General features: G+C 43.2%; 1 protein-coding gene across 3 annotated transcripts in view; it reads left to right on the forward strand.

Moving 5' to 3' along the window:
- PLK4 (polo like kinase 4) overlaps positions 1–25,599 on the forward strand; it is a 162,861-nt gene that overhangs the window by 126,268 nt on the left and 10,994 nt on the right. For all 3 annotated transcript variants that reach the window (XM_085885559.1, XM_085885560.1, XM_085885561.1), the window contains 7 exons: positions 2,453–2,557; positions 2,747–2,849; positions 3,015–3,164; positions 3,299–3,447; positions 13,223–13,317; positions 24,219–24,339; positions 24,579–24,704. In XM_085885559.1, the coding sequence (XP_085741685.1) occupies positions 2,453–2,557; positions 2,747–2,849; positions 3,015–3,164; positions 3,299–3,447; positions 13,223–13,317; positions 24,219–24,339; positions 24,579–24,704 (849 nt within the window). The remainder of the gene's footprint in view (positions 1–2,452; positions 2,558–2,746; positions 2,850–3,014; positions 3,165–3,298; positions 3,448–13,222; positions 13,318–24,218; positions 24,340–24,578; positions 24,705–25,599) is intronic.

Below are 25,599 nucleotides of genomic sequence, written 5' to 3' on the forward strand. Positions count from 1 at the left end.
GTTGTTGGCGCCCTGTGGAAATGTGGTGGGGACAAATCGCAGAGAGAGCAGGGGGGGCGAGGCTGGAGAGGAGTCGGTAGAAGACAGAAAGACCACCAACCAACCTGCGGTGATTGAGTGAGAGGCCCAAAGACTCAGCTTCATTGTGGGAGATGCCGATGATCTTAAATGCCCTGGTTTCGACAGCGAGAAGCCGAGAAAGGTGGGAGGCAGGAGCACCAGCCCAGAGGGGAGAGCAGTACTCCACCAGGCTATGGACAAAAGCTTTGTAAGTGGTCAGGAGCTCAAGAGGGCCGAGGAAGGACTGAGCACGACGGAGGATTCCCAGTCGGCGACTGGCTTTTGAGGCGAGGTTGGAAATGTGACATATTGTTAATCAACATATCCTCAACATATTGTTACGAATTCTGGCCCGCCTGGTGTGCGATTGGCCGCGTACCTCTAATGGCAGCCGCGTCGCCCACCGGACGGACAATTCAGTCGTGACCCTCCTGGAACTACCGCCAGGAGCCAGTCATGGGTGGGGGTTTAACCTCACCACAACCCAGTCCGCATTCTACCCGCGTGAAATAGGGTGAATCGCCGAATGTCGATATACCTAAATACCCGCGCGGGTAACCTACCGAGGGGTTGCACCACGTCGCAGGTCGGCTTAGGACACGAACCGCTTAAGCGATTCGTTCCGTGCTACAGGGATAACCGAGCGGTGTTATTGCCGACCTCAACGGTTCCGATTCTCTTTACCGGGTGTTCAAAACCCACTACTCATTCCACGATGCAAGATGGCACTTTCAATGTGGTGAAAGGAGGACGCGACGAACGGGATACGTTGCACACAAGGACATTTATTATAGAGCACACGTATTTCACACACAACACAAGCAAGGGCAGTCATGCAATTTACAAGCAAGGCAAATAGAAAGCAATACAACCGACTATAATTATTATTTACAAGCACAGTCACTTACACAGGTTTACTTATGGAGACACGGCGCCACAGCAGTCATACAAAACAAAAGAAATGACCCCCTCATAGGCAAAGGGGTAGACGGGGTTCATAAACATTTATGGCCGTGGGCCGTGGTTGACCAAATGGGCCCACGAGACCGACGCTGGTTACCTGCACCCTCGTGGTGCAACGGTCGGCGAGCTCTCTCCGGCACTCCTCGCCAGACGCGCAGGTTCGCACCACACCGCCGGCAGGGCTGCGCCTCCCGTCTGCGTCTCCGAGGCATCGCCCGGACTCGCCACCGGCCCGCGCCTTCACAGACAGGTCGCTCAACGCCAAGACGAGAGGGAGGGAGAGAGAACTCGACCTCGACGACAAAGAACGACGAAGGCCACCCCGACGACAAAGAGAGAGAGAGATCCAGCACGACCCTGACAGAGAGGATGACGTCGACGACCCAGGCAAACGAAAACTTGACCTCGACCACCAAGAGAGCAGAGAGGCCTTGACGAAGAAGAACGAACCTCCGACGACCACGAAGAGAGAGCGAGCCCCGCGTGCGGTCCGCCTTGTATAGCGTGGGGCTCCGCCCTTCGCTCCTCCCCGTTTTCAGCTCCGCCTCCCTTCGAGAAGGTTCCCGAAAAGGGGCGTTCCCTCACCCCAACCGCCTCACGCCGTGCATCCACCAATCGGCAGCGCGCTGCCCTCCCCCTTCCCTTCACACCAAGCGCGGGGAAAATAGACTGGAAAAACCCCACAGGCTTCACAAGAGCTTTTGTTCTGCCAATTCTTCTCGGACGGTTTCCGCGGTGGAAACCGTCTTTCCGTGGTCCGCGGAGGATGGCGTTCGTAAGCGGGCGTAGTGGCGAAGATGGTGGTGATTGTTGTGGGGGTAGTGTGAGCGTGATTGGCGTTGTGGCGTAGTTGGTGGCGGTTGTTGTTTGCGTGGAGGTTTGTGGCAATGGTGGCTCAAAATAACGATAGATAAAGAAAAACCGCTATCTCAAAGAGTCGCAACCCGGTGAACACAAAGAAACCCTTTAAACCACGGTGGGGACCAACCTGAACACTCACTTTCCGGCATAGCAAATCTAAGGAACCTTTATGGTGTATTGCGAATTTCCACAGCCGTAACAATATTCATAAAAAAACTGGTTCCGCAATGCACGTGTCTACTTCTTTGTGAAGGACTGCATAATATGGTCTTTCCTGTATTCATAAGACTAATTATCTTACTTTTAAAGACTTGTATATTTTTATCAATGTGTCGTATCATTGTTTATAGAAATAATAAAAGCTGTATTCTTTTTAAATCAACGTACTTCCTCTGTAAATTCGGATGACATTAAAGTTGAATGTTTCGGAGGAAGGAGCAGGTTTTTTTTTTTTTTTGAAGTATAAACCATTCACCTTCTGATCAATGTGCAAGGCCTACTTTCTTGGATGTGACCTGATGGAAGATGACAAAGAGTTGTTGATCAGAACAGTACTTTCATGTTCCAGTTGAACATTCTTGATGACGGTGAGGTGTGTGTCGAGTTACTACGAGGCCATCGTGGACGAGAGCGGGTCCGAGAAGTCTTGCGTGTGTCTTCTGATGGTAAAAAGGTAGGTGTGGGGCAGGGGAAGTGGGGGTCATCACCTCGAAGTTAGATTTTCATGTCCTTTGTAAATGAAGTTCTTCACTCATGGTTTATGAGAATGTTTGCTTGCTTGCTTGATTTTACTTCTGATAACCGCTTCACTTCATAATATCAAGCATGTTTCCCTGGGCACTCTTCACATTTGATTACGCAGATCTGCATATACCAACCCAATGAAGGACGTGGCTTTCCACTCGATGACAGGCCGCCATCACCGCCAGAGAATGTCTCCACATATGACTTTTGCTCTCTTCCTGGTATGTGCACTGCACCCTGATGCTTACCTGGAATGTTTCTTGCAAATAAAAAAACATTACATCTGACTTGTGTTTCATAATTCTCAATTTTACTGTTGTTAATTATCTTAATCTTTTTAACTTTTAATTTTCTCTTCATGCTTTTCTTCTTCCTTATAATCATAGAATTGTACTGGAAAAAGTACGAATATGCTGCACGGTTTGTGTGGATTGTGCGCTCTCAGACAGCCAAAGTGACACTGTACACACGGTTGGCCAAGTGCATGCTCATGGAGAATGGTCCACATCCAAATGTTGAGGCTTGCTTCTATGATGGTGTGATAGTTTTCATCAATGGGATCTTTTTTGTTCTTCTTCATGCTTTGCCTTGTTATTTGTAAAAAAAAAATTCTCTTTTTATTATCTAATCTTCAATTTTTTTAATTCTCTTTTTACCATCTGGTTTGCAGGAGTCAAGCTTTATCACAGTGTAGAAAACACACGGTTGGTCAACACCCAAGGAGAGGTGACATCATTATGTTCATTGGACTTGACATCCATTTCAGCCACCGATCACAGTTGGCCTCAACTCCAAGCTTATGTGCCGCACTTTGTGGAGGTTGGATGATTACCTGCTCCGCACTTTCTCTCTTTCTCTCTTTCTCTCTTTCTCTCTTTCTCTCTGCCAATTAATTGTTTTCATTGTGATTATTGAACATTGGTAGAAATTTAAGTTTGCCAAAAGAATGCATGGTTTTTGTTTGGATTCTGACTTGGTTGTACAAGCTAATATAATATATTTTCCTTAATATGGAACTTCAATGCAGTAAGAGGCCGTTAGGGCGTATCAAAGCACGTGCTGTTTAGCAGACTTTGGTTGTTTGTCGATGCTCTATCGTTTTGAAATTCTGAGCGTGAAGCAAGGAAGCTACACTTACCTTTTTTAGTCTTCGGAATGACTCTGCCGAGGTTTAAACCACCAACTTCGCAGACTCAGAGCAGACGCTCTAAACCATAATGCCACAGTCGGGGCGTTCCATGTCAAGTGTACACATTTTTCAGCGAAATTTTGACACATCATCTCAGATTTCACTCTTTTTTTTGTGCATGTGTTTGTAGCCACGGTAAAACATTATGTGTCAATTTTCAGACCTGGGGGCCCATTTTAGCCCCCCCCCCAAATTTTGGTGCCCCCGGTTGACCCACAATCTTCCAGAGGCCATATCACAGGTTGTAGTGGTCCGATTTTGCTGATGTTGGTCTCAAAATGCTCGTAAAAGCGAGATCTTTCGAATCGCGTAAAGTAAAATCACTCCGAAACAGTAATTCAAAAAGTTATAGTTTGGGGCGCCCTTTGACCTTGGGCCCCTGCCCCCCCAGCCAAACCGATGATCCTGATTTTTTTCGTGTGAGAATACCCCTTCATATACTCCAACACCTCAGCATAAATTAAAATGGGATCTCAATGGGTTCAAGTGTGATGATGGTTTTATTGTTCGGGATCCACATATAACTGATTCTTGATTCGACATTGGGCGACGTTTGCCGTTATCGTTCCAATGACGTCACCTGCTGGCAGGCGACTTTATGTCTGAAATTGACAATCATCATCTCTGGACTATATATATATATATATATATATATATATATATATATATATATATATATATATATATATATATATATATATATATATATATATATATATATATATATATATATATATATATTTTGCATCATTTGTGAAAAATTATTCTGCCAATTGTGTCTATTGATTTTTAAGTGTACATTTTTTGTATAACCATCATCAAATTAAGTTATAAATGGGCTAATCTCAGTTTTTACATATTTTGCAGTTAGCATGGTGACTGAATATCGAAAGGAGTTCCGAAAATACTGTTGCGATCCGTTCAGCTGCCATAAAACGAAACAACGAAAAGATCTTTGCAATGTGTCAAATGATATGTTGATGAAATTTTCTTCAAAGGTGAAAAAAGATGACAGACTTTGTACTTCGTGCAGAAAAAAACTTTCTCAGTTGTCACGAGAGCGTATTGAAGAATCATCTTCGACCAGTTTGAAATTACTATCAGAAGGTAATATCGAAGGCATTGCAGAATATATTTCGACAGATGAGGACGAGGAGGTTTTTGAGCGAGAAGCAGAAGTTGACCTATTAAACCAGTCGTTATCGATGATAGGCGAAAGCCCATTCGACAAACAGAAGGCGGAAAGGAACCCAGGGTACGTTCCTGAAAAGCGAAGTAAAGTGGAAGATTCTGTGCGAAAGAAATTAGAACTAGTTGCTGGACCAAGCACTGTGGAGAAAACACAAAATACAGCGTCAAAATGTGATGAAAACGGCATGCCAGAGGCACAGATGCCAACCCTCCCGATTTCATCGGGAGGCTTCCGAAAATTCACCCAAACTCCCGCCCTTACGATTACTATCCTTATCCTCCCGAAATTTTGATATTTTTGCACTGTTCACTAATCAGAATGTACTAGTATGAGAATTGAATGAAAAGCATCGTCTGCTACGTATAGCATGTGGTAACTCCATAACGTTCGCTGCTCCCAAATTATACGTAAAAAATTGCAAATTCAAATGAGGAGCAGCGAAACATTGGGTCTGGATCTCGCTTATGCGATCATGCACTGAGATTTAGTGCATGCGGTATGTGTGCAATACAGTGCATGCGGTATGTATGCACAGTGTATATGCATGCGATACGCTCACTGCATGCAGCTGGGCCCCGTACCAGCCCGGCGGTCGCGACCACCGTGCGGTGTTTAACAGCCGCTAGAGTTCTACGAGTCGCGCTGCAGCTGTGGAACATCGACTTCGAAGTTACCGATGCTTCAAGCCCTCGATGTTGATTACGAAATGGCAGAAAAGAAGCTTACGAAGACCAAGAAATGGTCTCAGAAGTACAAGACCGAATACAGTCTCCAATACCCGTGTATTCGAAAGTCTGAAAGAGGAATTCATCATGCGTATTGTACAGTATGCAGCGTTGATATTTCAGTTGAGCACGGAGGTCGCGATGATATTCGGAAGCACATTGGAAGCAAACGGCACACAGACATTGCAAAGGAGAGATCTTCGAGCACGAGTACCGGTACACTTCTGAATTATTTCACCAAACAAGGGACAAGCGAGGAAGAGGATGTTACCCGAGCGGAACTTCTCTTCAGTGGATTTATTGTGGAACATAACTTGCCCATATCAGTCTCAGATCATGCTGGACCTCTATTTCAAAAGATGTTTCCAGATTCAAAAGTTGCTTCAAAGTATGGATGTGCAAGAACAAAAACTTCAGCAATAATTGGTGAGTTGTCAAATGTTACTGCTTCATCTATTGCCGATATTGCTAGACTAGCTCCATTTAGCCTAGCTACAGACGGTAGCAATGACAGTGGTGAGGCCCAGCTATATCCTGTCCTGATTTCGTACTATGACAACAGTGCTGGGATTGTGAAGCAAGGTTTGCTAAGTTTGCCTGCGTGCAAACAAGATTCCACTGGAGAAAACATTTTCAAACTGCTTGATCATGAGTTCAGTGACAGGAAAATTCCGTGGGGAAATTGTGTTTCCTTTTGTGCTGATAATGCCTCTGTCATGGTGGGCAAGCACAAAGGAGTCGCTGCTTATATCCACAAACAAAATCCAGAGTGCTGCATCATGGGATGCCCTTGCCATATGATGCACAATACGGCCAAGAAGGCGGCTCAGGCCTTACCCATTGAATTAGATGACTTTCTCATCGATATTTACTACTACTTGGACAAAAGTAGTAAACGCGTCAAAGGAGTGAAAGCACTGCAAGAACTCTGTGATGCCCCGACACACAAGATTCTGAAGCATGTCGCAACAAGGTGGCTGTCCCTTGGTCAGTGCCTAGACAGGCTGATTGAACAGTGGGAGCCACTTCGCCTCTTCTTCAAAGAAGAAGTACGAAGAAAAATGCAACCAACTGTAGCCAAGACTCTAACAACGAGCAAGAAGGACGGCACTGTATCTACTGCCAGTACTGGCACTGCAGGATCAAGCACTAGTGGAGCAGCATTCACCACTACCACTGCAGTATCTGCTGCGAAGAAGACAGCAGGGACAGCACCAAAACCAATGCTGAGAGCAGGTAGCATCACCGGCCCTTCATCACGTTCATCTACAAAGCAGATCCCTTCAGAGTCGAGAAAGACTGTGATAGTCCCATCTACAGGCAAAGAAGGACCCAAGTTAAGTTCTGCTTTTGCCAAATCACTTGATAGAAGCTCAGCAAAACCTTCGAATCAGAGGTCTTCTTCCTTGGCTGCACCTACCTCAAGCTCTCTCCTCAAACGTAAAATTGGATCTGGTACTACGAGTCTGACCTCTTCTGCTGGCAGTAAACGCAAGTGTGATCGCCCTGCGGCTAAGTGTACTACGAGTTCTACAACTAAAAGCGCATCTTCCTCAAACACTGTGCAGGAATCTAGAGAAAAACGTGTCAACAGGATGTTCTTGTCTCCACAAACAAAACTCTATTGTTTCTTCCTTCGATATGCTAACAAGCTTTTTGAGAAGGGGAATCTTCTGCTCCAAAGAGACGAACCCTGTATTCATCTCCTGCATGGAGAATTGAATGGTCTTCTGAAAGATATCTTCGTACGGTTTTTGAAACCATCGGTGTCATCGGTTGCTCTGGTAAATGTACCCTTCTCTGACAGAAATCATCAGAAGAATGATGAGGACCTCATGATTGGAACGATGACAAACTGTATATAAGGGAACAAAGGAGTCTCAAGAAATCCACCTTCACTCTGAGTGAGTCAGCCATCCAAGGTTTCTTCAGTGCAGTTCGCTCATATTATGTGAAAGCCTGCAATTACATCTTCAAAACCTGGCCGCCAGATGATGAATTAGCCAAGCATGCTCAGGTGCTGGATGTTAAGCTACACCAAGAAGTGGGGTTTGACTGTGTGGAGTTTTTCATCAAGAAATTCCCCTGTCTGTTCAGTGGCGGTGATAGTGACATAGACAGTCTTGAGAGTGAATTCGCTCACTACCAGGCAGACGCCTCCATAGCTACAATTGCTACTGAGACAGTGAGAGTGGATGAGCAGTGGCATCGGATTTCACAGCTCACAGATCCCTGCACTGGTGCCAAGAAGTATCCTAATTTGAGCAAAGTGATGAAGGGAATCTTGGTCATTCCTCATTCGAACGCATCATGTGAGCGGGCACTCAGTCTTGTACGGAAGAATCATACTGAATTCCGTCCCAATTTGAGTGTCAAAACCCTGGAAGCTCTCTTAATTGAAAAACTAGCTCATAGCACCCCTTGCTACCAGAGAGAATACAGCAAAGACATAATCAGAAGGGCTAAAAGAGCCACACAGCTGTCACTCAGCAAAGCTGCCATGGAAAAAGCAAGCAGCAGTAGTACCAGCCAGTAAGGTAAGAAAAATATTGCTTCTTTTGTGCTTTTTGTTAATCTTTGATTGTCCCCTAACTTACTAATATTAACATACATGTAACATTAAAAAGTGCACAATTTTCCCCTTTTTTTGTTCAAAAAGTGGGAATTCTTAACATGTTAAATGCTCCAAAATAGGGCTCAGAGGGCACTAGAGAGCGTCTAGAACCCCAGAGCTTCCAGGGCCCTAAGGCGGGCCCTGGACCCCGCCGCAAGGGTCGAGCGCTCCGCGCTCGAGATGTGCGCTTTGCGCACATTATTTGGTGTCGGTTGCAAATCCTCCCTAATTCTGATTTCCAAAAGTTGGCATCTCTGCAGAGGTGATCAAAAGCCTGAAAGAAAAATACGTTGTTTCGAGCCGTTCAGAGCAAATACGTATACTGACAATATTTGCTAGGAATATGAGCATCAGATGGATGATGAGTGAATTCAGTTGCTCCCAAAGAATGGCTGTGCAAGCCAGAAATTTAGAGAAAGAAAATGGTATGCTATCATCTCCAAATCCCAAACAGGGTAAAATATTGCTTGACGAAGTGAAATCCGCCGTAACCGAATTTTACCGCAGTGATGAAGTCAGCCGAATAATGCCGGGAAAAAATGACTGTGTTCAGGAATGAACATGGAAAAGACAAAATTCAAAAGCGCCTGGTGCTAAACAATCTCAAGGAACTGTTTCAGAAATTCAAAGAGAAGAACCCTGGCTTGAAAGTTGGATTCGCGAAGTTCGCCATGCTCAGTCCCTCGGAGTGTGTCCTGGCCGGTTCAGGCGGTACACAGTGTATGTGTATGTACGATACATCAAAATGTGAAACTCATGATGTTTGGTTCCAAAATGCCACAGATAGCCGAACTTCCTTGCTATCATCATGTGATAGCACGCATGGTTTGTAACCCAGCACAACTGGCATGTTATTTCAGAACTTGTGAAAGTTGCCCATCAATTGAAGACTTCAAAACCGAGCTACTGAGTGCTTATGAATTAGAGGATATTGATGAAATTCAGTTTAAACGGTGGACATCCACCGACAGATCTGAAATGAGCTCCATGGTCCTGCCTTTGGAAGAATTTATTAATCAATTCTGTGAACGCGCGGTGATATTAGTGATACACGACTTCATTGCCAAGGCCCAATCTCAGTTTCTGAAAAATAAGAAGGACGAAATCGGTGAAGGAGAATTTGTCATTTTTGGAGACTTCTCAGAGAACTATTCGTTTGTCGTACAGGATGTGGCCCAAGGATTCCATTGGAACTGCTCTCAAGCGACAATTCACCCCTGGGTTTACTATTTCAAATCGGACGATGGCAAATTAAACCACGATTCGTTCACGATTATATCAGAAAGCAATACTCACGACGTTGTTTCAGTCCACCTCTTCCAAAGAATGCTCATTGAACACTTGAAATCTAGCTTTGGAAATGTAAAGAAACTTTACTATTTCTCAGACTGTTGCGCTGGCCAATATAAGAATTGCAAAGCCTTCATAAACCTATGTCGTCACAAATCAGAGTATGGTATTGACGCAGAATGGCATTTTTTTGCCACAAATCATGGCAAGGGTCCTTCAGATGGCGTGGGAGGTACAGTCAAATGAGAAGCAACACGTGAGAGCCTGCGTAGACCTTACGGCAGTCAAATTATTTCTCCAAAAGATCTTTTCGCCTTTGCTGAAAATGGTTTGAATGAAATGAAGTTCGGTTATGGGATCCAAGAGGCGTATGACGAGGAAGAACGAAATCTGGAAGAAAGGTTAAAAAAGGCCAAAACCATAGCTGGAACTCAAAAACTTCATGCTTTCATCCCTATTTCTGAAACTGCTCTTCAAGTAGGCGAATTCAGCCTTCGTGAGGAACACCGTATCGAGTCAGCTATTTCAAAATCTACACCAACTTTTAACGGGAAACTCAGGTTATGTCACAGTGCACTATGATGGAAAATGGTGGCTTGCCTGCATCATGGCAGCCTTTCAGGACACTCATGAAGTGTAAGTGAATTTTCTTCATCCAAAAGGGCCCGCAAATAGTTTCTTTTTTCCTGACATTGAAGATCACTGCATTTTAGACATTTCTGATATACTTCTGTTCGTAGAACCAAAAACTGCTTCAGGTACACAATCCCTACACAATCAGTAAAACCCTACACAATCAGTAAAACCCTACACAATCAGTAAAAAAGAAACACAGTTGTCAAATAAAACATTGGTTGGCAAAAAATCTTGACTATAATATGCTAGGAAAAATTCTTACTCGTACTAGTATCGCTTCCAGTTCCTGCATGTGCATGTGGAAAATTTATGTACAATATACTGATATAGTGTATTGGAAATCTTGTGTTCAAATATTGTGCTATGTTTTGTGTGTCCAGCACCTGAGTCCCTGAACAATAAAACCATCATCACACTTGAACCCATTGAGATCCCATTTTCATTTATGCTGAGGTGTTGGAGTATATGAAGGGGTATTCTCACACGAAAAAATCGGGACCATCGGTTTGGCTGGGGAGCGGGGGCCCAAGGTCAAAGGGCGCCCCAAACTATAACTTTTTTAATTAGTTTCGGAGTGATTTTACTTTACGCGATTCGAAAGATCTCGCTTTTACGAGCATTTTGATACCAAGATCAGCCAAATCGGACCACTACAACCTGTGACAAGTCTGGAGACGGCGATCGTTCACGAGCAATGTACATGGTTGGCCTTTTTTTATTTTTATGACCTTTGAGGGGACGCCACAGGCAAACTGGCGGGAATCGGGAAAAACGTAAATGATGAAAGTTGTAGTACTCGAAGAGCACTACTTGCATACCAACATTCATTTGAAACAGTTGAAAACTCTAGGAGCTCGATGCCCAATTTATTGATTTTTTTTTTGACATTTTCTAAGTTCGTGACCTTGTGACCTTGACCTTGGGACGAAAATGAAAAATCGAGCTCTGTGGGGCTATGCAGGTGCCATTGGGGTAACCAAATACCGAAACCCTGCCAGATTCGCCAAACCCCCTCGGAGAAGATGTAACTTGAAACCGGCTACCCCCTAAAAACATACTTTTTTAGGTCATCTCTTCGAGCATGACCTAATAATATGGTTGTAGATGTCCTTCGATCTGTCCGTCCGTCCGTCCATCCGTCCGTTGCGAAAATGACGATTTTCAAATTCTATCTCCTCCGCCATTTCTCAAGCGATCTTGAATTTGATTGTGGCATATGAATCTATGGGACAATATCTAAATTTTGATCAGGCCAGATTTTCGATATTCGCTTTCCTTTTCGTGTCACGTGACTTCAAAGTTGGCAAAAAATGCGAAAATGACGATTTTCAAAATCTATCTCCTTCATTTCTCAAGCAATCTTGAATTTTATTGTGGCATATGAATATATGGGACAATATCTAAATTTGGTTGGGCCGGATTTTCGATATTCGCTTTCGTTTTCGTGTCACGTGACTTCAAAGTTGGCAAAAAATGCGAAAATGACGATTTTCATGCGAAAATGACGATTTTCAAAATCTATCTCCTCCTACATTTCTCAAGCGATCTTGAATTTGATTGTGGCATATAAATCTATGGGACAATATCTAAATTTTGTCAGGCCGGATTTTCGATATTCGCTTTCGTTTTCGAGTCACGTGACTTCAAAGTTTGCAAAAACTGCCCTACCTTCAGGAGGCTATATATTTTCTCGCAGAGATGACTGTCACTCCCGCACGGGGGTAATTTTGTTTGGGCATGGCTCCGCCCATAATGGGCACAGCACACTCATTCTCCGGAAAACAACTCGATCATGATACAAACCTCACACCCTAATTTTATCAAGATTGGATCAAAACCCACGGAGCTATGCTCGGGACAGACAGACAGACAGACAGACACACACCCAGAACGAATATAGTGGTCACTTACTGACTCGCGAACCAATATGGCCTCTGGAAGATTGTGGGGCAGCTGGGGGCACCCAAATTTGGGGGGGCCCTAAAATGGGCCCCAATGGGCCCACAGGTCTAAAAGTTGGTATTTTGAGTTTTTTCACCCCAGTGAATAAATGACCGACATATGGGGAGAAAATTAGTGTCGGGAGGGTTTGTACACTTGACATGGAATGCCCCAGTCTGGTAAAAGTTGTACAATCCTCATTCTCTTTCTCTCTGTCTGTATTTTTCTTCTTCTTTCTCTCTTCCTCTCTCCCTCTCTCCCTCTCTCTCTCCCTCTCTCACTCCCTCTCTCCCTCCCTCTCTCCCTCACTCTCTCCCTCCCTCTCTCCCTCTCTCTCCTATCTCCTATCTCTCGTGTTGTCTCTCCAGCATCTCTTTCTTTGTTTTGTCTGTTTTGTTTCCTCCCTCTCTCTCTCTCCCCACCTCCCTCCCTCTCTTTCTCCATACTCTCATGACCAGAGGACATTTTATCATCCAATTTAAATTATTATTTGGTTTTATCAAAGCTACTTCAGAATGAAATGTTTATTGAACCAAGGAAATTTGGTCCCGTCGTGAGGCTTACACATGGAATAAACCAAGAAAAGGCCAACATGGGATTTCAAAAGTTGGAGATTATGGAATTGGTTTAAATTGCTGAACTGCCTGGCATTGATCAAATGGAAAGCATATATGAGCTTAAGGCATTGTGTTTGTAGACAGAGCGAGTACAAGGCTAGCAATTTCTCATTGACCGTGAAGTTTAAATGGGAAGGTCGCATTTTCAATTTGATATTCCATTCTTGCATGATTGTTGATAAACGTTGATGCAGTCGTGATTGTGTTGCACAAAGCTGCATTAAGTAAGCAATTGCCTTTCTCAACCTTCACATCATTGTGGATAATAATGCTCATGTATGTACTTTTGCAATTGAATGAAGCTGTCATTTGCTTCAAATAGCTTGTTATTAGCTTCATAATATATGTTTATTTCCTTATTTATTTATTTTCATTTTATTGGTGATGCAGGCATTGCGGCATTGTAAAGAGCTTGAGAAAGCCATTTCTGCACAGCAAGAGAAGAGTGGAACAACTACACAATTCTTCCCCATTGTTGTTTCAAGGTTAGAATTTTTAGTTGTGGTATAGCCACATCAAGTGTGTGTGTGTGTGTGTGTGTGTGTGTGTGTGTGTGTGTGTGTGTGTGTGTGTGTGTGTGTGTGTGTGTGTGTGTGTGTGTGTGTTTCCGATGAGAATATTTTAAATATATTATATTATATTATATTGTATAATTATATTATTCTAGCAGGGACCTGTGGAAATTCCACGTCATGTAAAATGTGACTTCAACAATGTCTTTGCCGATGACATTCCCCATTTGCTTGTCACACTGTTTCTCGATCGCCAGTCAGGCTGCGCTGTGCTTCAGATATTACTGGGCTCCATCAAAGTTATGCCACGTGTGAAAGTGACAGTCGAAGCAACGTCTAATTCACAATCTCGTGAGATATGGCCCATGGAAATTTTGTGAGATTGACACTCTCAAGTGATTGTGAGTAGCTTAATTGTGTTCATTGATACATTATCCTAAATTAATTATCTTTTTCATGATGCATAGATAGAATGTCAAAATTAAATAGCGATGAAATGACGTTTAATTAAATCCCGTGAGATTTCATCATATAACTATATTTTACGTGACAGATAGACAGACGTGACAAGCGTATTATATTAAACTAGCAGGGACCCACAGAAATTGCACATTATGTAAAGTGTGACTTCAACTCCTCAAACCACCTCCCAACCCCAAGTCCTCAAGCCCTCTCCCCACCCACCGATCCCAAGTGTTCAAACCCATCCCCACCCTGTCTTCAAACACCCTCCCCACTATAAGTGGTTGTCTCATGATTCTTCAGTAAAAATAGCAGATAAGTAAGCTTACCGTATTTGCTGATGTATTAACCACACTTTTTTATCGTTAAAAAAGGTAAAAGTTGGGGGTGCGGTTGATACACGGGTAGAGAAAAAAAACAGTCTTAAAAATGATGAATGCTGAATTTCAATTGTATTCAAAATTAACACTTTTTTTGCAGTTGGAACTGCTGTGAAGCTCAATTCTGCCGTTTAAATTTTGAAAATCAGTTCAGGTTGAATTTGTACAATGTTTTATTAACCGTGTGCAGAAATTAAATACAACCACACTCGTAAATGTCCGGAGATGCCCGGACACACCCGGAGTTTAGGTGTGTGGCGTATATAGAGCCTCGCGGCTCTGAAAACGCCATTAAACACAAAAAAGAAGAAGAAGAACACCTGGTCTCACATCAAAAGAAGAATTATTTACAATAGCTAGAGTCGAATAACGTAGCACCCACCTCAAATATGCTTGTGCGCAATGTGACGATCAACGCTACTGGTCACAAGAAGGACTGATTCACCATCATGCTCGCCTGTACCACAGATGGTGGCAAGCTTCCCGCATATGTCGTCGTGTTGATGAGGAAGTCGTGTTTCTCTACCTTGATTTGGACAAGGAGTTACGTACGTGCCATCTTCGACGAGGAAAGCATTAATGAGGATTTCCTCCGGTTTAGTTGAAAATCTTCATCAAACCCAAACGGCCCTTCTCAGGGCCATAAATCCATAATAAATATGTATGATACCGGCATGAATCCCTTTTCTTCCTTTTTCTAGGAACAAAGAAAATCCTCTTTATAATAATAAATTAGAACGGGCACTCAGTAGAGCGCATACCTTCGCCAATGCTACATTTTGCCCCCCCCCCAGAAACCGTTGATTGTGAAGGTATTTAATCCCATACACATCTGCCATCTCATATGTGTTATGATGGCTTAAAAACATTAAATTTCCTGCTGTTTGACACTGATTCACGTACATTGTACAATTTCTGTATCAACTCCTTGACCTTTTTGGGTGTCGGTGTCAAGTCATTCTGATGACAACTGGTCACATTATAAGAAATAAGTTCAGTGACCCCCCCCCTCCCCCAATGCTTTAAACTCACCAATAAAGTCACTGTCAAATATTACACATCACAGGATAGGGAATTTAATTCTAAACATTTTGAATCTACTTACATGCAAATTGTATAAGAATTGACCGCGTTATGATAATGAAGGTCGTTGACCCCCCTGACCTTTGACCCAAACCGCAAACAAAGGTAATGACGTCATTGTGTCATATCGTATATCACAAGATTGTGCATTGAATTCACAACATTTCGGCATTGGTTGCATGCAAATTGGATAAAAATCGACCGCACTATGGAAAAATGACGATTTTGACCTTTTCATGACCTCGACCTTGACCTTTGTACTCTTAATTTTGTAATTGGTATTAGAGTGTGGGGAACAGAACAGTCAACATTTTGGTGTTGGTTTCATGCAAATCGGATAAGAATTGACCGTGTTATGACTAAAACCGCACATTTTGCAATGTTGTGACCCCCCCCCCTGTCCTTTGACTCCCAACCGCTAATAAGGGTTATTACGTCATTGTGTCATGTCACATATCACAAGATGGGGCATTCAATTCTGAACATTTTGGCATTAGTTGCATGCAAATTGGATACAAATTGACCGCGCTATGGTAAAAAGACGATTTTGACCTTTTCATGACCTTGACCTTTGACCCGATCGCTCCCAAAATCTGATCAAATGGTCATCGGATAATAACCAATCATCCCACCAAATTTGCTGCGATTCAGTTCAATACTTTTGGAGTTATGCGAATAACAAACAAACAAACAAACACACATATTCACAAATAAATAAATAAATGAATAAATAAATAAATACACAGCGATCAAAACATAACCTTCGCAACAAAGTTTGCGAAGGTAAAAATAAGAAAAATAATAAGTTATTGGTATCCTCTCCTCTGTCTCCAACTTCTTGAAAATGAGAATAAGACTGTTAGACGAAATTAAGCTGCCATGGGAGTAAGCATATTGATACCTCCGTCACTTTTTTCCACACAAAGTTAATGTACAAACGTATTTCGATCGAGATCAGAAAATAAAATGATCAATATATTCATTTATTTGGAGGGTGAAAAACATCGGCGCGGGTTAAACACTGGAAAGTTTTTTTTTTGTTTTTTTTTTAATTAGTATTATTATTTATTTATTTATTTATTTATTGAAATCGAAAACGGGTGCAGTTTAGCCTGGTGTTGGCGTAGTGGTAAGTGTAGCAGCTTGGGATCCAAAAGGTCCTGAGTTCAAGCCCTGTTGGCCGCTTGAATTAATACACACCAGGAGGTTGACTCAGCCTGTCATCTTTCCGAAGTCGGCGAAGTGAGTACCAGTGTACTAGGCCCAGTGTATGCCCCGCTTAGAATAGGTGTACCATATCCCTGTGTCGTAAGAGGCGACCAGGGTTGCGTCAGGAAGGACATCCGGCGTAAAACTTGTGCCAAATCATTATGCGGATCATAACGGATGATCTGCTGTGGCGACCCCTGACGGGAGCAGCCGAAAGAAGAAGAAGAAGAAGAAAACAGGGGTGCAGTTAATACACTGCCGTGGTATGTACACCGGAAAATACAGTAATGATAAAAAAGGTCTTTGGTCATGTAAAAATAATCTGCAACCATAACTTCAGACAAAGACCTTTATAATTATCTGGGTTTTATGGTCCTTGGTCGAGTAGTTAAGAAGATGATCATCGGAAATGCAGAGAAACAAACAGAATAAGCGTATTATTGTTGCATGTAACAGCTTTTTTTACATGTAAAATTGTCGTGGATAATGCTACATTCACTCAATTTTTAACAATGAACCGATTCTACAAATGTTATTCGACCCATGTCTTTGGAATGATGGAGAAAGTTGGGTGTGTGTGTGCGTGTGTGTGTGCGTGTGCGTGTGCGTGTGTGTGTGTGTGTGTGTGTGTGTGTGTGCGTGTGTGTGTGCGTGTGCGTGTGCGTGTGCTTGTGCTTGTGCGTGTGCGTGCGTGTGTGTGTTGATAATATTTTAAGCGATAAGTGCAAACTGGCTCAGCTAATTGAGAATGAAAGAAATGTCAATAATGTATTGATCTGTGTCTGACAGGATTGTGTAGAGGTTGTACTTTTATATTGGAGCTGCTTCATCTGGGGTTGACTCTGTCCCAACTCTATACTTTATGTCTATCATTCTCATTACCTCTTAATATAACTAGTTTTCTTTTAACTTGAAAGGCTTTTAATGACATTTTATAATTCTGTCCCAATCTTAACCCAACATACCCACTGTCTATTGGCCAGAGAGCTTACTTCTAATTGGAAGCAAAGTCATGGGATCCAACATTGCTTCTGATGTCAAGTATTTCCTGTTTTCAAACAGCCCAATCTCTGACCATCAGTTTGGATTCCAGTTCTGCCCTGGTCACTCAACTCTTGACATGTTTCTGCTCCCTCCTCGGCAATGGTTAAAAGCCTGAAATCTCAATCAAGAGGGCAGGACTATCTCCTTGGACATATCTCAGGAGCTCGACACAGTTTGGCATCCTTATTTGCTTGCCAAGCTCTCTGCCTGTGGTATAGATGGTCGCCTTTATTCCTGAATTTCTGACTTCCTCAACTCATGTAGTCAACGTATTACCACCAATTGAACTCTCTCCACCCCTCTACTATTTGAGCCTGAAGATCCCTTTTACATTGTTTTTTTTTGCCCATTCTTGTTCCACATCTACATAATTGACCTCGCAGATGCTCTGAAAAACTCTCTCTCCCTTTTTGCGGACTTCACATTGTGTCATTCAATACCCAATCCTTCTGCTCGACAGACAGCAGTTGCATCTCTGCTCATCTGGAAATTATCAAATACTTGTCTGATAAATACCTGTCCTTCAATCCTGGAAAATCTCATTCTCACCCGATCACACTGAAAGGATCATCAAACTAATCCACCTATCTACTTCCTTGGTGAACCACTGGAAGAAGATCAGTCTCTTGAACTTCTCGGCTTCACCACTCAGCCATGACCTTTCCTGGGCCGACCACATAGCAAATTGGCCTCCTCCACTCATATGAGGCTCTATCCTCCAAAGTCAGCTGCAAAGTGGACATTCTAATGCGATCCAAATGTTTCCTTGGAAAATCAGAGCTACTCACAGTCTAAAAGGCCTTTGTTTGTAGCTCAATGGAGTACTGCTCTCTGCTGTGGGCTAGCACCCCAGCATCACATGTCTCTCCCGAATCTGCCATCTCTTGTCATTCCTATTTTTGACCCATGATCTTTATTACCCCGTTAACCCCTGCTGTTCTAACCATCTTACTAGCTCGTTTTAGTGTTTCCTTCCCCACCCCCCCAAAAAAAAAATACCTCCCTTCTTCCCTTCTCTTTTCATGTTCATTCATTCTCTTGATGTTTGCCTCACCATTCTCTTACATGAGACTCGCTACTGTAAAGAAAGACAAACCATAACCACAGGTACAGTGGCCTGCAAATGCCACCTGAGCTTATTTCATGATTCTTTCAAATCAAACTTAATATATAGAGTCTTCACAAACTACTTCAAAGTGCTAAAGCTAAAAATTGCAGATAAAATGTGAACAGGTTCGAGAAACAGAGAAAAATCAGATGATTGTCAGTTTCACAAGTATTCAAACCCTTTGCCTAATTCATCCTAAATCACTTCAGGAGCAAATTATTTGTTTAAACAGTTACAAATTAAGTGTAACAGCTTTCACCTGAATGTAATCAATGGTTTAACTTAAAAAATTAAGCTCCCCACTTATTTAAGGAGTTTTAAGGTGCAACTCACTTGGCCAATCAACAAGGCAAAGATGAAGACCAAGGAGCTTTCCAAAGAAGTGATACATATTGTGGTGGAGAAGCACCATTCAGGAGAGAGTTCTAAAAAGATTTCAGTCACTCCTTATCCCTTTGTTTATGGTGAAATCCATCATTGAGAAGTAGAAGACGTATCATATTTCCCAGACAACCCAAATCAGGTCGCCATTCCAAACTCGGCAGCCGGGCAAGCAGGAAACTGGTTTGGGATGTTACTGTAAATCCAACAATGACTGAAATATCTGCAAGGCTCCTACGTCCGAGATGATGGTCAGTGTTCACCAATTAATAATGTCCCGTTCCCTTCACAAAGCTGGCCTCTGGACAAGTGGCAAGAAAGCAGCCATTGCTGAAAAAGACACATCTTAAAAGCTTGTATGGAGTTTGCAAAAAAGCATTTTGATGATACTGCAGGCATGTGGGGAAAGGTTTTATGGTCAAACGAGACAAAAATTGAAATTTTTGGTCTAAATTTAAAGTGCTACTTCTGGTGCAAGTCGAACACTGCACATCACTAAGTCAACACCATACCTTTTGTCATCATGTTACAGGGCTGCTTTTCATCACTAAGGAGTGGCAAGCTTGTCAGGATAGAAGGGACAGTACAAAGTAAAGGAGAATTCTTGATGAAAACCTGCTTGAGTCAGCCATGAATCTGAAACTGGGTAGGAGATTCACATTTCAGCAGGACAATGATCAAAAGCACAACGCAAAAGCCACACTGAATTGGCTGAATAATAATAAGATAAATGTTCTTGAGTGACCCAGTCAAAGTCCTGACTTGAACATTTTTGGTGAGACTTGAAGATTGCAGTCAATCGACGTTCCCCATCAAACTTGGCAGAACGAGAGCAATTTTCACAGGAAGAATGGGCAAATAGTTCACCATCTCTCTGTGCAAAGATGGTAGAGACTTACCCTAAAAGACTCAAAGCAGTCATTGCTGCAAAAGGTGCTTCCAGCAAGTACTGACGTTGGGTGCTGAATACTTTTTCAATCAGTGAATTTTGATTTGTACATGTTTTTTGCAGGTATTCCTGACATATATTATCTTTCAACTCTCACAGTGTGTAGTTTGATCTCTTCAGTTATGAATAAAAACGTTCATGTGGAGAACATGTTTCCACATAATTTGTAATTCATCCAAATGTGGCATTATTGGAAGGGTGTTAATACTTTTTGAGGCCACTGTAAATCATTTTTGCACCCACTGAAGAGATTGATGCAGTCACATCCACTGCATTTGACACTAGAAATATGGCTTCTGTGCTTGCATTAAAAAATTGGTTGACCCCTGGAATAAGTGCATTGAAGAGGAATGAAGTTCTGAAAAACGAATGTCAGGTCAGGTATGGGAGCATGCGCTGGAGTAGCACATCACTGCATCCACTTTCCGCCGGCACTCCAGGCACCTCTGTCTGGCCATCCCCCAGGCAGATTCCTGGCCCATCCCCATCTACTTGAGATGCCGATCAACCTGCTGCAACCACGAGGCACGTTGTCGGCCCATGGGCCTCCTCCACTCATGAGGCTCCCTCGCTGAGAGAATCTGGTGAGCAGGATCAGCGTCAGGAAAGCGAGCCACATGTCCATAGAGCCGCAGCTGATGCTCACAGACTGTGCAGGAAACAAATCTCCTTTGAGTTGGACACAAAGTCCGACCAGCGATAGTCAAGGATTCTCCGAAGAGACCTGGTACCAAAGGAATTAAGTCACCTTCTCAGATCCTTGGTCAGAGTGCTCTCATATTCGTCGAGCAAGACTGGAAGCAGCAAGGACCTGAAGACTCAAACTATCGTCCTCCCGAACAGGTACGGACAGTTCCACACCCCATGATCCAGTGAATCCATGACTCCGCAGGCCCGACCCTGACATCTGTTGACCTCTAGCTCACAGTCAGCAGAGACATGAATATCACTGCCGAGGAAAGTGAATTTCTCTGTGACCTCAATATCCTTACCACAAACAGGTACAGACAAGATAGCAGCATCCAAGATGTAATTGAAAGCCTGGATCGTAGTTTTGACCAAGGAAACCCGTAATTTCAGCGGCTCCGACTCCTCATTCAGCAGCTCAAGGTCCCCCAAAAGGATATCTACATTCTCTGCCAAGATGACTGCATCATCTGCAAAATCAAGGTCAGAGATCTTGACATTCCCAAACGATACACCACAGCTTGATCTCTCCAACATCCTTCCCAGAATCCAGTCCATACAAGCGTTGAAAAGTGTGGGGGCCAGTACACACCCCTGACAAACTCCAGTAACAACTGGAAATGTCAGAGATGGTATCACCACATCTCACAGCACGCTCAGTACAAGAGTGGAGTTCAGACATCAGATGGATTAGTTTTGGTGGCACCCCACGAAGACTAAGAATCCTTCAAAGAGCATCCCAATTCACTGAATCGAACACTTTACAGAGATCAATATAGGCTGCAAGCAGCCCCTGCCAAAACTCTCATCTGTGTTCGGCGAGGACCCGAAGAGCAAGGATATGGTCAATCGTTGACCTCTTTGGTGTAAAGCTTGACTGCTCTGGACGCTGGTGCTCAAGTAGATGGTGCTGAACCTATAAATAATTATCTGAGCAAAGACCTTGCCCAGCACTGACAGCAGCATCACCCCTTAGTATTTGTTGCAGTCCTCGCGATCACCCTTCCCTTTCCAGAGAAGGACAACAAGGCCCCTCTTCCAGTCAATTAGGATGATGCCTGTGTTCCAGGCAGAGCACAGAAATGCATTCAAACGACATGAGTACAGCATCCCACTAGCCTTGAGAAGATCAGCATGGATGCCACAGATCCCTTTTTTACACAGGAGCTTTACAGATTCATTGGAGCTTTACCCCATTTCAACCAGTTCATCGCAGTCTGTGTTTCCACAAACGAAGGTGGATCACAAATGATTGGATAGTAACATCAGGATAGTAACACCCCTGACATCCAACTCGACAGTTGGTGGATCAGTCTGGTACAGCCGCTCAAAGTAACTGGCCCAGCGGGCCTTCATTTCTGACTCCTCTGTGGAGAACCCATCACCCTCTGCTCTAACTGCAGTACACCGAGGGATGGGCTTGTAGGAACGCAATGCGCGAATTCCCCTGTAAGTCGGCTGAGAATCACTTGACCACAGGTGATGTTCTACCCCCTCACTGATTCCTTGCATATTGGCCTCCTTGTCCACGCTCAGTGCACGTACAGTGTTATGCCTCAGCTCCCTGAACAGCTCAGCTCTGCCATTCAGCCTGGCCCTGTGACTCTGGTCAATAGTATCTAGTGTTCTTTGAGAGACAAAATTCTTCTTTGCCCTCGGGTGAGTTCCAATAATTCCACTAGCAACATCAAGGATGGTGGTCTTGAAGGCACTCCACAACTCTTCAGGATTCCTCAAAGCTTCCAAACCCTCCAAATCCCCACTCAGGTTGTTTGCAAACTCCTCAGCTGCCCTCTCATCCTTGAGCTTGCCAACATCCAGCCTGGGCTGGGATGGTACCATTCTCCTGGATTTAAGCTGAAACTTCAGAGTTGCTACAACAAGCCTGTGGTCAGTATTGATGAACCGAGCACTCCGGTGGACCCTGCAGTTGTGGACCATCCTCCAGCGACCATCAACGAGCACATGGTCAATCTCCTTTGCCACACCACCAGCGTTGGAATACCAAGCCCAGTGATGAGCCTGTGGGTGCTGAAACAATGAACCAGCCACCATACGTCCATGACTTCTTGAAAAGTCAAGAAACTTAATGCTATTCTGGTTCACAGTTTCAGACCCATGAGGACCAACACATGTCTCATAACCATCCCTACCAGTTCCAGTTGATGCATTGAAATCCCCCGAGACTAGAAGAGTATCTCGCCTGGGGCACTGATCAACCACAGACTCGAGCGTGGCATGGAATGTATCCTTCACAGTGAGATCACTCACCTTAGTCAGAGCATATACATAGACCAGGGAAATTACACCCAAGGAGTGATGAATCCTTTGTCTTACAATATGCTCGTTGATCGGTGTTACCTCAATTACCATTGGAATCAGATTATTGGATACAGCTACAGCAACTCCTTGGGCATGGTAACCATCAGAGCGACCAGACCAAGAGTAGTTGTAACCACCCTCCATGATCTCACCGCAATTCAGTCTCCAAACCTCAGAGAGTGTTGCAATACCGATGTCCAAATGCTTGAGCTCAGATGATAACAGACAGGTGATCATCCTCCCTTAGGGATGGGCTATTCCATCACCCACCCAAAGGGACCGTCTCAGGTTAACCCAAGGAGACTGCCATCTGGTGGACGACACCTCAGCACCACCCCGACACACACTGCCTCAATCTGACATTGGAAGGCTACCCTGTGGTTTTCCTTCTATCATCAAAGATTAGGGGTCCCGAAGGCTTTGCCCCAATCCAGTCATCCAGTGAGCTGCCCAGGAGGTACTCCCACGGAGTGTTTTCAGTTTGTTTATTTTTTGTGCTTTTTGTATCTTTTTCAGAATGAAGGGGTTTACGGTGGCCGGAGTGCAAATCCTGCCACCAACCTCCTTATAAAAAGTATCTCAATTGTAGGAGGTCCACAGACACATTTGGCCACGAGATATGGATAGTTGTTGGCTCACAAGGAGCTCCTCCATCTTTTGATAGGTTTTGTTTTTAATCCTGCTGAGTGTCCATATCATAAACCCTCCTCACCAAGAAACTTGATGGGGGATCGGTTTAGTCACCGACAACCTGACCATGAAATAGATTAGTGCAGGTTAACATGGTACCTGTAGGCAGTCACAGATCTTATCTGACCTAACTTGACAAGACCTGAAAACAATGTGAAATGAATAAAGTTTGTCTGTCATTATGTGAGAACATTTCGGATGACCTTTATATCTCTGATAAACCTCATTTGCTTTTTCAAAAACAAATTATTTTTTCTCCCTTGTTGTTTTTTTTAATCAATACATCCTCCCCCCTCCCCACCCCTCCCACTTCCACCACCAACCCTCTTTCCCTCCATGTACACATGAAGATTGCTTCAACTTCTGTACTGTAGGTATTTTAGCAGTATGAAGGGCCAAGGTTTTATTACTGTCCCCTTGCCCACATAAATTTTATTTTTTGTAAGTTTGAGTGCTGTTATACACTTTAGTTTGCATTCTTATACCAATTGATCTGTTTGTTTCCAGTTTTGAATGTATTTTTCAAAAGTCTTTTTTGTCTTCTTTTGTTCTATTTTAGGCGACCCACTGCAATGCTTGCTGCTCAGTCCTGCTTGTCCTCATCCGTTGCACCAGCTACCCAGTATTATGCATTTTCTGATGTTGGGGTCTCTCGTATTCCACCCAGCATCTCACCTTCTGTACGTTCTTGCATCATTCTGCTTATGACAATTTCTCAGAGCACATTAAAATTCTATTCCCAAAGACCTGTCAAGTAGCTTTGACATGGAATTTAGTAACAATATTTGGTGCTGCATTTCTCATTTTTGCTGCACAAATTTCATTGTTGTTGGTGGTCATTGTTTTACACTTGTACCAAATACTTTGTTTTATGTACTTAACCTGTTGTGGCTTTTCCCTGTATTGAATGTTCTTGCAGGTTACTTCTTGCAAAGCAATCTCAATTTCCATAGCGACGGATGACAGGAGTTTGCCAACTGCGGAGGTGCCTCATGGTCAGATTGTGCGGTCTGTCTTCAAACCCAACATGGGATGGGCTTCTCAGGTATTCCAATTAAATATGCTGGAAGTTGAAGGTTTTATGTTCGCCAGATCTGATGCAGGAACTTTGGTGGAAGGAATGAGAGTGCTGTTGTTTGAGAACACAGACATTGCGTGGGTGATCAAATGAAAGTATTTTGAATGTGGAAGTTCATTTCATTTCACCTTGCAATGTCGTGTTTGGTATTGTTAAAGTATCTTTTCTTTTTTTTTGTATACATTGGCAAGTATACATACACATACATTTTTTTTTGTATACATTTTGTATACATTTTTGTATACATTTTGTATACATTTTTGTATACATTGGCATTGTATACATATGAGAGCTAACACACAACACACAGCGAGGGGGGCATGAGACAAGAGGGGTGGGAGTGGGAAGGACAAAACATTGGGGAACAAACATTAGGAGTTCTGTGGAAGGGAATGGGATGGGGTGGGGAACACAGGGAACACAAGATGGACATTACAAGGACTTTCAAGAAGATTAGAAGGGAATTTAGTCCAAGAGCATTAGGGTTTAACCTGGACATTTTTGGTAACAAGCTGATTTTTTCAGGAAAGGTCCAGGAATGTGTGTGAAATAACATACTAAAAGTCCTCATGAATCCTCCTTGAGCGTTTTCCGCAATCCAAAATGGCGCCAAAGATGGTTGCAATTTTCTGTTTTTCTCATGACCCTGTGACTAAGTTACCTCAATATGCACTTTAAATCTCTAAATATATTATGTCTTGAGAAATAAGGAACTCACTCAGATACTTTGAAGTACAAAGGAAACAATAAAACCGCTGAAGTTCTTTCTGAAATTCAAATGGTGCTCAAAATATCCGCCACTTATCAACAGACTGCTGTTTTAGCCTGTTTCAAGAGGCAAAGACATTCAAAACAAGATCAT

The sequence above is a fragment of the Eptatretus burgeri genome, chromosome 6 (assembly GCF_056783735.1).
Source record: "Eptatretus burgeri isolate ZD-2024b chromosome 6, Ebu_testis_v1, whole genome shotgun sequence".
Taxonomy (NCBI): domain Eukaryota; kingdom Metazoa; phylum Chordata; class Myxini; order Myxiniformes; family Myxinidae; genus Eptatretus; species Eptatretus burgeri.